General features: G+C 48.3%; 1 protein-coding gene across 10 annotated transcripts in view; it reads left to right on the plus strand.

Annotated features, from left to right (window-relative positions):
* Positions 1–6,062, plus strand: part of SEPTIN9 (septin 9) — a 253,554-nt gene extending 247,492 nt beyond the window's left edge. For all 10 annotated transcript variants that reach the window (XM_008163849.4, XM_042841180.2, XM_008163848.4 and 7 more), the window contains 2 exons: positions 974–1,025; positions 3,053–6,062. In XM_008163849.4, the coding sequence (XP_008162071.1) occupies positions 974–1,025; positions 3,053–3,182 (182 nt within the window). In that variant the 3' untranslated portion in view covers positions 3,183–6,062. The remainder of the gene's footprint in view (positions 1–973; positions 1,026–3,052) is intronic.
* The last annotated feature ends 8,096 nt before the right edge of the window (positions 6,063–14,158 follow it).

The raw sequence follows: 14,158 nt of genomic DNA on the forward strand, positions 1-14,158 counted from the left end.
CTGGTCATCCTTCAGGTGGGGGTATCTGCCTTCAGTATAGGGAGACTCAAGGACCCAACATTTGCCATTGGCTATGTTGCAGAAATAGTGTTGTTAATCTGCTTGCTATTTGAGCATTGTGTTCACCCATGTAGAAAACAAAGGGGATCCTTTGCCCAAGGATGTGTCCCTCTGAATTAGATCAAGAGCACTGTTCAAACACACAATGTACTGAGAGCAGGACAGAGGATGATCACACAGCACTGTGATCTTTTTTTAAAGGCTTTTCTCTCCACGCAGCTTTTAATCCAAACAGTCCCAAGATTAGATCATGTCATTCCACAGCATGAATCAAGATTGGGGGGAGGGGCGGACTAAGATCCAGAGATCTGCTCCAGGTCCCACAGGAAGTCTGTGGTAAAGCCAGGAATTGAATCCAGGGCTACTGAGTCAAAATCCAGCGCCTTAACCACAAAACCATTCTCCCCTTTGCCTTTCTGGTTACCCCAGGCCATCCCGGGAGACACTTGCGTTGAAACAGATTTGTTGTTTGCGAGGAGTCACTTGGTGTCCCTTGCCTTGGTGACGCAGTGAAGTGGTAGGGGGCTTACACTGGAGTGTGTTCACTCCAGCAGCGAGTGAGCGTGAGCAGAGGAAACAGACATGAAAGCTCTTCCCGTCTCTTGCCAGCTGTTCTTTAGGCAGGTAACAGCTAATGAGCCTCTGTGTAAATATCCTGGCTTACGATGGCAAAGAGGCTTTTTCCTCATGACAGGCAAACATTGATTTTAAGCCCGTGGATTCCCTCAGCTGAGTGACCCTTCTGCTGGGCTGAAGCCCCTGCTCCAGGCTGTTTGCAAGCCCACCGTGCACTAGTGCAAATTCTGGAACAAAAGGCAGAGTCCCGCTTGTCCTGAAATTGCTGCCTTGGTCAGGAAACGTGGCTGTGTTCTGGGCTGCGGCCTAACGGTTTGCCTCCTCTTCTCCTTTCCAGTTGAGAACACGACACACTGTGAGTTTGCTTATCTGCGGGATCTCCTGATCAGGTCGGTATAACTGCTCTTGGGTGAGAAAGAGACTCCATTGTTGTGTTTGTCTCACTTCTGCCAGCAGGTGGCATCAAAGGGAAGGGCAGAGCTCTGCCCTTGCTTCTTGCAGATCACAGTAGCAACAGCTGCTGTGCAATCCGTAGCCTCTTGAATGAGGACGTGAACTAGGGGGCTTCCCGTGTGAACTAGGGGGCTTCCCGTGTGCGCTGGCCAGCAGGAGAAGTTAGGGAGTAGGGAATGGGAAGGGAGCCCTGCTGTCAGACTAGTGATACCCACGATAGAGGCATCCTAAAGATTGCTTCGGGCCCAGTGTCTCCTGCATCAACGTGCCAGCTGCCCAATGCCACAATACATCTCCATGCCCTCCAGTTGGCTGCTGTAGCACTGGGCTCATACTAGTGAGTGGAATCCCAGGTGTGGTTCCCTACAGTGGCAAAGGTGATGCTCTAAACCCTGTTTAAACCCTTCTGAAGAGTAACCACCTCCAGGCCTAAAACTTCTGCACAAATAAGACTAGTCCCTGCAGTCACACCAGCTAGGTTAAAGTGATAAGGGGCATTGGACTTGTGTATCGTCGCTTAAGTTGATTGCCAGCTTGGATGGGGGAAACTTCCCCTCATGATATATGGAGTCTAGGAATTCCAGGCCTTTCCCTGAAGCCCCTAGCTCTGGTCACTGTCGGAGGTATTACACTGAAGTGTAAAATGACCAGGGGCCATTTGGTCGCTCCTGGGTGAAAGATATGACTGACACACAGCCTGACTTTGAGACGGGCCCAACCTGCTGTTTGGGTGTGAGTCACACTGCTCTCAGAAGTGCTTTGCAGACTAAAGGGCGGGTAGCAAGTGGAGAGAGGGGCGTGCTGGTTGCAGAGTTGTGCGTAAGGGCCCCTGTGAGAGGAAGAGCCTTCTCCACAGGTAGCAAAGCTGCAGAGCGCTCTGAGCTGGGGAAACCTGTGGCGGCCATTCCTTGCCAACGCAGGCTGCTTCCCTGAGTGTATTCCACCACTCCCCATAACCCCCTCTAGGCAGTCAACCCTGAGGTATGGGCTTTCCCCACCCCTGCAAATAGTGTGCAGGGCTCAATACCTCCCCCGTGAGCCAGGCTAGATCTGCCCGGAGCCTTTCCTCCAACAGTAATCCCATGGCCAAGCCCTTCCTTGCCATCGCATTGGATCACCTGTCAATGCCTGCCTCAGAACAGCAGGGAATCGAGAGAAACTGAGAGTTGTGGGGAGGGGGCTGATGGAGGCTCTGTGCTACCACCTGCCTCTCCCATATGAGTGATTCCTCCCCCAGGGGAATGGGAGGCCAAGCTGCTCTTGTTCCCCCTCCCCGTTATCAAAGTTTCCCTGAGCCAATGGCTCATCAGGCCAAAGTGGTTAAGGCACATCTGTTTCCTAGCCCACGGGACCCAGGAGCAATGTGCCAGCATTGCCTCCGACCGCCTTTGACTGCCCTAAACGGATGGGGGCCCATTTGGGGGCCTCGTGAACTGGAGGTGGTCTTTGCATGAGATTGAGCAAGACTTGAACCCATGACTTTCAGAATTGTACTTGAGTGCCTCAGCCACTCCACTACCGCACCTCATGGGAGGAGGGCGGAGATGCAGAGGTTAAGGGGGTGAGAGAGGCAGTACTCTTCCAAGACCTGCCTATACTGTAAGCTCTGCCCACTGCAGATGCTCCGCCTACTTGCAGTCTTCAGAGGGTCAAAATATGAGCCTGTGGGCTCTTTGGGCTGGGCTCTCTGTAGAGGGGACCACACACGTCCGTTGGGGCAATTTTAATGAACAGGGGCAGTTGGCATCTCTCAGGGCTGTTGTTCCAACTGCATCAGGTACATTGGGGTTATGTTCTCGAGGTTCCCGGAATAATGAGAAGGGCTAGAGACCTTGAAATTGCGCGGTTTGAGGTGGCAGCATGGGAGAGGTGGTGGCAGACTCTGCTGCCGTGAAAGCCCCATTGTGGGGCCACGCATCTGCGCACAGAGATCTCATTTAACCAGTTTCTCTGCTTCCCTCAGGACACACATGCAGAACATCAAGGACATTACCAGCGGCTTCCACTTTGAAGCCTACAGAGTGAAGCGGTTGAATGAGGGCCGGAGTGCGCTCTCCAACGGCGTGGCCGACCAGGAGGCCAACGAAATGTAACCGTCTCGCTCCGTCGCCAGGACCCAACGCGCTCGCGCTCTCATTTCTTCCCCTCCCCCCTTTATTTTTATATAATTCTTCTGCCACTGCCACCGTCCCCCTCCCCCGCGCTGCCGATGTTAACTGACCAAATAACCCGATGCCGTATCTATCGTGAAAAGCGTGGTGACTGCCAGTCCCCTGGCGCTGCCCGCCTCGTGGCGCAGGGGTTCCGTTCTCAGCTCCTGTTGGGCGTAACGAGGGGCAGCTGGGTGGTTAGACAGGATGGCAGGGGAGGGAGAAGGGAGGGGAGGAGATGACTGTCCCAAGTCAGAAGTCAGGCCTTGGCTACACTGGCGCTGTACAGCGCTGCAACTTCCTGCGCTCAGGGGTGTGAAAACACACACCCCGAGCGCAAGTGCAGCGCTATAAAGCACCAGTGTAATCAGCGCTGCACGCTCGCTCGCAGCGCTGCAAGCTATTACCCTCGGAGAGGTGGAGTACTTGCAGCGCTGCAAGACCTCTCTCGCAGCGCTGGTGGCGTGACTACAGCCGCGGCAGCGCTGTGAATCCCCAAGTGTAGCCAAGGCCTCAGTCTCTATTTATTCTCTAACACTAGCCCAAAGTGTAACCCCAGGGTAGGTGGAAGAGCCCCCTCCTCGCGAAAGCCTGCTCCAACTAACTCTACCTGGCTTCACCAGGAGCTGGAGCGGGCCCCGAGGGTTGCTTTATAATGAAATCCAAGCCATTAGGTAGGGGTGAGTCTCCTCCTCCTTGCTCATAGGAGCCCATCAGGAAATTAATCTGATTTCTCTCTCCTCCGTGTCTTGAAACGGCACCATGGAGTGGGGCCGGGGGCTGCCTCGGAGAGGAGGCGGCCTGCCCTCCTTGCTGCCATGCATCATGTCTGTAAAGATCGTTGGAACCAGATGGCTTTGCCCTGCGTCACGTGGCTCTTTTATTTTCTCCTCCGTCCATTAAAGGCAAGGCTTTCTCTAAGTAAACGTGGCCTTCATAAGCGAGGTGCGGGCATGACGATAGATAGGGAAGGTGATCACAAGCTTACCTCTGCCTCCTCTCTTCTGCCCCCAGCCCTGTGCCTAGCCAACCCACTCACTCCACTCCCTGTCACCTGCCTACATGCAATAAGCCAGGAATGCCACGGGGTGACTCACAGATCTCTAAATCCCAGCCCGCTCTGAGAGAAGTGCCTTTGAATTCAGCTCCCATGCAATAGCTAGTTTGTCTGTGCAGCCTGCCAAATGCCAATTGAGATTGACTCTTCAGAGATTCTTCTTCCCAGTTTTTCCCTGTCACTCAGTGCTTGGATCATACCTATGGCTGGTTTCCTGGGAACACTTGTGTATTTATTTTTAATTCAGTGTCCTTGTTGAAGGCTCAGAGTACGTTTGTGTGTGAAGGGGGCTGAGAACAGAACCATCTCTGCAAAGCACGGGCAGGGGGCCGGAATTCTTTGTACTGTGTGACTTGTGTGTTTTATTAGGTTTTAAATAAGCCAGAGGAGGTTGTTGGATCAATTTGGTTTATTCCTTTACCTGGGCAACTTATATGTACATAGCCAGTTCCTTAATCTGGCAATGCTTTCTCTAGAGAACCATGTGCGTGCACACAGACCGAGCCCCGCATGCCACACGCATGTTAGAAGCCTTCAGCTGTAAGAAAGGCTAGGCTGGTATCTCACGCAAGCTTTGTAGTATAGGGTCCTTGATCCCCAACATGGTCTGTTGACTTAGATCAGCTACCGTAAACGCCAAGTGTGCTTAAATGAAACTCCATGCAGGGACAGAACCACCCATGTGCAAGTCGATCTTCGAGCAGAGATCCAACGCTCTGCCTTCAACTTCTGTCTAAAAGCCCAGCCCCAAGATTCTGGTGCCTGCCCAACATCATTTTTCTGAACCCCCGGGGAGGTGTAAGACTGTGCCCAGATTGTTTCCTCTTGGTGCTCCCACTAACTGGCAAAGGTGTCCCAACTTCCAGCCTCACGGAGACTCCTGCAGAGCCCCCTGAGGGATGAGACCAGTTACACGTTTACAGTTGGTAGGAAGGTTTTGAAAAGGGCTGCTGTTCTCGCCTTGATTCAGAGGCCCACACGCTCTTCTTCATCAGTGGAGTATCTGCAGACTGCTGCTGCTCCCCCCACATCACTCTTCAGAGACCCAGCCATAGAGGGTGCTCAGGGCTGCATCCCTCCACGCCATTTCCAGCTGTCTTACTATCCATGCCAGGCTGGTTGCAACAGGAACCCATTGCAGGCACATTAAGTTTACCAGGGCCCAATTCCGCATGCTAGCAGAGGGAAGTAGCATCTTGCAAGATCGCCCCCCTTCGTGCCTGTGTGGGCAGATGTTCTATACTGGTGGGTTTGGTTATGGGACACATGATGTGTCTGTGCAGGTGTGTTTGCCTTGCAGGTAAAATCCGTACTCCCCTTTAACTCTGTTTTGCCCCCCTCCTGGAAAAAATGTAGGAATTTTTACAGAGCTGTGTTAAGTTGAGGAAAATGAATTATTTACTTGCTGACTTGCTATATTTTAGCAAAAACAAACTATTGTGTATTAACTGAAAAATGTATGAATTTCAAGTGTTAAGAAGACTATTAAAGGGGAGGGTAGAAAGTCTTTTCTGCGTGATGCACTTCTGCAATTATCACCATCTTAAACTCCTTTCCTAGACAGTATCTCAAGCTGGGCCAAGCAAGACATGCCGCTTTCTCCTTTGTAATCTAATTTTTGGGAAAAAAAATGTTTAAAAAAATTAATCCAGATCTATTAAATATGGCCGTTTGGGTGTTATATGCATTATGACAAATTTAGTCCTTTTTTGTATAAATAATAGTGTTTAATATGTATTTCCCAAAATAAATGTTTCAAATGCAAATGGAAAGAGGCTTACTTGGAAATGTTTGGTGGTTGTTTTTTTCAGAGCCACACAACCTCAGGAAGGTTGATCTTGTGTCGGAACTTTTACTATGCAAGGGCATTTCTTCCTGAAGGCAAACCCAGGGGCTGCAGGGATTGTGTTAGGGTCTCCGTAGGTGGTGCTCTTATTCGAATTGCTACGGTCCCAGTGCCACCATGCTGGGGTATTGGGGGTGCCACTTTTGAATAAGACAAAAGAAGTCCTGTGGCTAATAAAGATCCCTCTGGTTCTTCCAACAATAATAAGGATATTGGGCCAGATCTGGGATATAAGTGGAGATGGATGTTGAGCAGCCATAAAAATCTGGACAGGCAGCTGCAGTGTCCTAGCCAAATTCTATTATGGGTGACGAACCTCCCTCAGCTCCTGTATTGTTTCATTCTGCTAAGGTATTCCCATTCCTGTTACTGGTACGGTTCTAACAGAGGCTGCATTTCACTTGAGGCAATACCAGGAGCCTTTACTGGACCAACACTCGTTAGTAAAGACCAAGAAGCTTCATTGAACGTATTCAGCTTCACCGGTGCCCGTCAGTCCTGTCCCAGTATGGTCAGGTCTTGCTGGGACCGAGCAGAAAAGGGTTATTAGGCTAGGGGTCCAAAGAACTGGAACCCATCAGCTGCACTATAAACCAGACAGGAAGTGGAAGGTGAGGGGAGCAGTAATTCAGAGTCCAGGGTACAATAACCGCTGTCGAGGGGAAGGACTCGTACATTTTCACTGGGTTTGTAAATGGGAAGGGGAGAGTCTGGCTGGAGCTGGCTGAGACACGAGGACCTGTAGGTGCTGTGATACTTACGAGGAAAAAGAGACCTTTTAAGTAGCGTATATTCTGCTTCAACACCCTCTCCAGAGCAGTGTGGTAGGTGGCAGCAGCGGCCCTAGCCATTTTGCGGGCCAGCATGGAAAATGGTTTTGGCGTGCCCCTCCCTGCAGCAGCTGAGCCAACCCACACCCACCCCGTACTTGCAACCAGCCAATCAGCAAAGCAAACAAAAAGACACCTAATCACAGCATGGCAAACGAAACCAAAAAGAAAAGCCCAGCAGTGTGCCACCTTAAAGGGAGCAGCCTGCCCCACAACCAGCCCTGGTTGGTGGGGGAGGGGGAAAGAGTTGCAATGGTGAAGGCAGCAGAGATGGGAGGATTTGAGGGCAGTGGGATCCAGACAGGAGATACTCAAGGGAGAGGTTCCTGAGCAGTCTGTCAATGAAGTGATCATGGATGGGCCCCACTTTTCAGGCACACCATGCACTGGCTAGCATAAGTATAGCTGTTCCCTGAGACTCTTAAGCTGCTTGGATGAGTGTTTGGGGGCAAGACTCTTAATGAACATTCCCCAAAGGCTGCAGCTCCACTGGAGGAATGAGGTCTGGCCTCAGGGAAGGACCCTGGAGTCCCTGGGTGGCGGAGCTGTAGCATGGAACTGGAAACAGGTGGTTGGGAAAGCAGCTGGGTAGAACCCTGGTGCTGGGAGTAGGATGAGAAAGCCATTGTTCAGAGGCTGGTCTGGGGTGGGAAAGAAGCAGGTGCTGATGCAGGAAGAGAGGATGTACTGACCTGAAAGCACTGAGTTGCACTGAGGTGATACTGGGATGTGCCTTTCCAACCCACAGTCTCACAAAATGGGCAAGTGCTATTCTAAGAATGGCCATACTGGGTCCACCAATGGTGCGTCTAGCCCAGTGTCCTGTCTCTTATAGTGGCCAATACAAGACCTTCAGGGAGAGTGTAAAGAACAAGCAATTGGAGTAAGCCACCCCTTGGCTTCTCCCAGCTTCTGGTAGTCAGGAGTTTTTGGGTTGCTCCAAGCATGGGGTTACAGCCATGGCCATCTTGGCTAAAACCCATTGCTGGACCTATCCTCCATGAACTTATCTAGTTCTTTTTTTAACCTGGTTATACTTTTGACCATCACAACATCCCATGGCAATGAGTTCCACAGGTTAATTGTGCTTTGTGTGAAAGGATTTCCTCTTGTTAATATTAAACCTGCTGCCTATTAATGTCAGCAGGTGATGCACACCCCATTTTTGTATTGTGGGAAAGGGTAAATAACACTTTTTCCTCACACCAACTATGATTTTATAGACTTCTATCATATTGCCCCTTAGTCATCTCTTTTGTAAGGTGAACAGCCCTAATCTTTGTAGTCTCTCCCTGTGTGAAAGCCATTCCATATTTTTTATCCTCTTTGTTGCCCTTCTCAGAACCTTTTCCAGTTCCACTATATCTTTTTGGAGATGGAGCAACAAAAACTGGACACAGTTCTCCAGGAGTAGGCACACCATGGATTTATATAGTGGCATTATGATATTTCCCGATATTTGTCTTCCTTGAGTGCTCTGTTAGCACCTCAATCGTCCAGTAATTCCATTGCCTGTTTGGCAGGCTTCCTGCTTCTGATATCCTTAAAAAAATGTTTACTGTTAGTTTTTGCAACTTTATCAACTTGCTTCTCAAATTCTTTCTTGGCCTTCCATCTTATACTTTATACTTAAACTGACAGAGTTTTTGCACCTGATAGCCTCACTAGGCTCTGACTTGTAAAATTTAAAGGCTGACTTTTTGCCTCTAAAAGCCTCCATTTCTTTTCTGTTTAGCCATGCTAGCATTCTTTTGGTCCTCTTATTATCTTTTCTGATTTGGGGTGTACACTTAGTCTGAGCTTCTGTTATGGGATTTTTAAATAGTGCCTATGTTGCTTGCAGGTATTTAATCCTTGTGACAGTGCCTTTTAATTTCCAGCTAACATCCTCATTTTTGTGTAGTTCCTCCTTTTGAAGTTAAACCTTACCGTGGTGGTTTTTTTCATATTATCCCCACTAGAAGGATGTTAAATGTAATTACATTATGGTCACTAGTATTGAGCAGTTCAGCTACCGGATCCTGTGCGCCACGTGGGACTAACTCAAGAATTGCCTGTTTCTTTGTGGGTTCTTTGTGCTTCTGTGTGGATGGAAGTATATTGTCTTATAATTGTCAGATGTGAAATATTTCTGTCTAGCAACTCTGATATACAGTAGAACCTCATTTATCTTGCAACCCCCTTTTAGCCCAATTTAAATAGTGGCGGGGTTATGTCCATTGCTGAACACTTTTTGTATTAAAGTTCCTCCCATTTCTCCAAAATCCAATTAGTCCAGATAAATTCTTGGTCCCCCATTCTCTTCCGACAAAGGAGATTCTACAGTCGTGAAACTGTCTGCACAGAGCGTCTCATTGTTTTAGTGAATTGCAATGGGCAGATGGCCACTTGAGCTGAAGTTCTTATGAAAAAGGACTGATGTAGATGATGTAGCACTTACGAATGAGCTGGAGAGCTTCGCCTAGAGATGTGACTGCAGTAATAGCCCCCTCCCCCAGCTCCCACAAGCGTTACCTCATCATGCAGGTTTTCCCTAAGATCCTATTTCAGCCTGTAAGCAATTTAGTCCTGCACAAAGCAAAAGACATGGGAGCAAAGGGTGCCCAGCACATGGCAAGCTCCAACCCAGTGAGTGCACAGAGCTAGCCCAATGTTTCTGTTGTATCCAACAAATGTTCCTGAGCACGATGCAGAGGGCTGCTGGGAAACAGCTTGGGATGGGCAAAATTCCTCTTCTCCGAAAAGGGGACTGTACTGTTCAACTCAGCTGAAGAACCGTTCCTCTGGGTCAAAGGCCATTTCACGGGAATGGCACAGCGAATGGCTTCCAGCTGTTAGGATGCTATGGAAAGGTGGTTTTTATAAAGGAGACAGCAATAAAGCAGCTGCTCTGAGGAAGCTCTGATGCGTTATGTACAGTCTGCTCTGCTGGCTGCAGCTGGACTGTTAATACAATATTGCTCCCCCAAGATTTAAAAACCTCCCTACTTTTATTTATGAAAAATACAGAGCTGCCAGTGTGTTATGAGAAGTGTACAGTTCCCACCCCGCCCTCATTGCAAGCGCATACCCAACTCAGGGCTAGGAGGCAGATCGACCCTTTGTGAAATCTCACAACTTCTTGTCATAAAACGTTTGGCCCAAAATAGTAGAAATCCTGGGAGCTCAGCTGTTTGTGGGGCTTCAGCTGCCTTGAAGCAGGAACTGGTTTGGAACTGAAATGTAGCCCCATGTTAATCTAGGTTAGAGAGAGGGATTTTGGCTAGTTTGGATATGGGGTCCTCAAAAAGTGAAGGGATTTGAATTTGATTTACCTGGCTGGGTCTGCAAAGGCCAGGAAGGAGTTAACACAGCCCCAGGGAGAAGCAGAAGGGGGACCAGCTGAGTTCAATTACAGAACCATGGTGAGGAGGCCTGGCCCCTCAGTGCTAGGGCTGAGTTAGGAAAGTTCTTTCTGAGAACCCTGAGGAATGACTGAAGAGGCATGTGCTGAAGGACCCGACCGGAGGCTCGGACAGCAACAAGAGGTACTCACTGTGGCTAAAAGAGATCTGTGGCTAACAGGTTCACTGGGCACTGGCTGGAGCCACTTGCCCCCTCATACCTTGCTGGCTACAATAAGTCCTAAGGGTCTTTTTGCCCACCGGCAGCTCTTGGGACCGAAGGGGACAACTATACACAAAGGTTAAAGTAAGCAGGAATTGGGGGTATGGTAGCATAGCGGGAGAAGGGCTCACCTCTCCTGAAAACAGAGGGGAAGATTTCCTTCCTTTCCTGGCTGGGGAGCACAACAATCCCCCTTTTAGACTGGTACCATGAGAGCTCCTCCTCTGGTTTCCATCTACTTTAACTGCTGGTTACATCGGAATGAGCCAGTTACAAACAGAAAAGAGAATGAGACTAAAACTTCCCATGCTGAGCTCCATATAAAGAGTTGGTGGCATTTCTGAAAGGGCTCAATAGAGGGAGGCATTCCCCAGTGTATTCTCCAAAGGGCCTATGATCTATTAAAGAAACCAACCCACAATAGTTATTTCAGGCTTTGCTCTAGTAACCCCCCTGTGTTAGCAAAATCACAGTATAATGATCTTTAATTCAACCTGAGATTTACCCTTCCAGGGGAAGGCTGGTCTAGTGGTTAGGGTGATAGTCTTAGACTCAGAAGATCTGGGTTTAATTCTCAACTTCACCACCCACTTCCTGTGGGAGCTTGGGAAAGCCACTTAGGGCAGGTCTTCACTATGGGGGGGGGGGGTCGATTTAAGATACGCAAATTCAGCTACGCTATCGTAGCTGAATTCGATGTATTGCAGCCGACTTACCCCGCTGTAGGGACGGCGGCAAAATCGACCTCTGCGGCTTCCCGTCGATGGCACTTACTCCCACCTCCGCTGGTGGAGTAAGAGCGTCGATTCGGGGATCGATTGTCGCGTCCCAACGGGATGCGATAAATCGATCCCCGAGAGGTCGATTTCCACCCGCCGATTCAGGCGGGTAGTGTAGACCTAGCCTCAGTATCCCCGGCCTTAATTCCTCAGCTGTGAAATGGGGATAGCAGCACTTGCCCCTCTCACAGGGGTGTTGTGAGGACAAATACATGAAAGCTTGTGAGGTGTTCAGGTGCAATGGTAATGGGACCTGGGGGCACTAGAAATACTTAAGATAGATATTATCATTCTTTGTTAACAATTGATTCTTGTGCTGAACTTGGGTGCTGCGTCTCTCAAATAACAGCCTCTGAATTTAAGCACACAAACCTCAGGGTCTTCATTTAGGAACGTAAAAGTCTCAGGGTGCAATCTGCTTTATTTTTTTGTTTGTTTGTTTTGCCCCCTAAGGAGGTCCCAGTTACTACCAGGCTATCCTATATTCTATACTTCTAGCTTGCAGGACATTAAATGACACTGAGCTAACTTTGCAGGCCTATGTAATATCAGTAGGTTTGGCAGCATTTGATTTTTATTTTTTTAAATATATTTTTGACAGGTATTGATGTTTAGTTTCAAGATTTATTTTATCTATTTAAACTTTTGTTCACAGGTGTGTGAAATTAGGGGTTACGCTTTTCAGTTTTTAAATGGATTTAAATTGTCATAGTTGCAGGAAACTGGGCAGAAATTGGGGGAGGGTTAGACAATAATTATTTAATGACAGTAGATGTTTGAGATTCAAAAAGTTAAAGCCTTATTACTGTTAAAACACAAATAGTTAACATCACAATATATGAAGTAAATAGCCTGAAATCAAACTAAGGGCAGGTCTTCACTACAGGGGGGGGGGGGTCGATTTAAGATACGCAAATTCAGCTACGCGAATAGCATAGCTGAATTCGACGTACCGAAGCTGACTTACCCCGCTGTGACGACGGTGGCAAAATCTACCTCCACGGCTCCCCGTCGACGGTGCTTACTCCTACCTCCGTTGGTGGAGTAAGCGCATCGATTCAGGGATCGATTGTCGCGTCCCGACGAGACGCGATAATTCGATCCCCAAGAGATCGATTTCTACCCGCCGATTCAGGCAGGTAGTGTAGACCTAGCCTAAGAAGTTCTCAAGCAGCATTTTTCTTCCTCTGCTTATCTGTGAATTTCTGTTATCAATGGAAATATTTTTAATCAGTTTTTGTGTACAGTGAAATCGATGTTTATTAACATTTATTGATTAAAAATCTCATCCTTCCAAGCTTAAATACCAAGGAGTGGTGTTTGGATAGCAACTTCACAACGATTGCTGTTTAACCTCTTTCCTGCTAACAAGCGGGACTAAAGAGTTTAAGGGTGGATGTCATGTAAATGACAGCCTGTTGAAAAAAATGTTGTGTGTGCCCTGTGATGACCTGGAGAATTTATCTACGTACAGTTCATTCTGGCTGGTGCTATGAAGTTATTCTGAAAGTGTTGGATCATGGAACGCCTCAGTGTGACCGTGTTGTCAGTCATCTGCTGTCAGGGTTATAGCATGTCCCTCCCCGACCAGGTACAGTGGTGGGTCATTAGACTGTTAATGGTCATCTATTCAGGTGGAAGCACCTTGGGGCAATGGGCTGGCTGAGGCCTAGGGAAACCAGTTTGACCAAGTGTATCTGCAGAGGTCTGGAGAAGTGGAGAGTGGAAGATTCCCAGTAGCAAAACAAAGAAATCAGCTGCAGGTCATGGGACATAAAAATCTGAGAGATTAACAGAGCAAGATGCAGGAAGCTTGGGCAGGAGAGCAGAAGGCCACTGATTGCAGAGGGCAGAGAGAGACTCCATGATTCTCAAAGCCATGAGCTGCAGGAGAGGAATCCTGGACCCCACAAAAACTCTTCAGAGTGGTGAGGAACCTGAGGCAGAGAGATGTGTGGGTGTGTTCAATATTTTGTCCAGATCTGTGTATTTCTCATGCTAAGTAAACAGTAATAGTGTGTTAGAATCCTGTGCACATGTTGGAAAAGGTGAAGAGCTTTCTGATGAGATTTAAAGCAGTTTCTGAGTAGTATTTGGACATGAAAAATCCCCTAGTACATTCTTGTAAAAACAAACGTGTGACCCCTAGTGTGCCAATTTTCTAGGTGTCCAATTACACTTTGGCCTTTCTACATTTCTTTTTCAGTTTCAAATGGATACATTATTTTTAAGAGACACTAAAGACAGAAAGACCCTCTGGGGTCATCCTTCTCCTTGCTGATGCAAGAGGCATCCACTTCCTGTTCTAAACTCTGATTTAGTATTGCTGTGCAGCATTAAATAGCTGCTGAGTAGGCCTTGGAAGTCGCTGCATTTCAGTAGTGGGAAAAGCAAGTCTTGTGTACACAAAGGCCAAATCATGGAAAGTTTAACAGGAAAATCCATTACTAAGAGAGTCGGTGACAGATCATCAGAAGCTGGGTTGAGGGTTTCATGCCTGCAAAGCAGGCAAGGAACATATCCCTCCCTCCTGGATGCTCTGAGATCCACTGTACTGCTTTAGCTGCTGGTTGCCAGACTAGTAAGATGCTTTCCATCTACACAGCACCTTCCAGCCCAAGCTCTCAAAGTGCTTTACAAATGTGGGTTAATTCCTATTTTACAGGTGAGCACTGAGAGGCAGTGAGACACAGGGTGGTTAAGTGACTTGACCAAAATCATTTCATGAGTCACTGGCAGAGCTGTGCATAGAACACAGGAGTCCTGATTCCTTGTACTAACCACTGGACCACACTCCAGTA

This window comes from Chrysemys picta, chromosome 12 (assembly GCF_011386835.1).
Source record: "Chrysemys picta bellii isolate R12L10 chromosome 12, ASM1138683v2, whole genome shotgun sequence".
NCBI lineage: Eukaryota > Metazoa > Chordata > Testudines > Emydidae > Chrysemys > Chrysemys picta.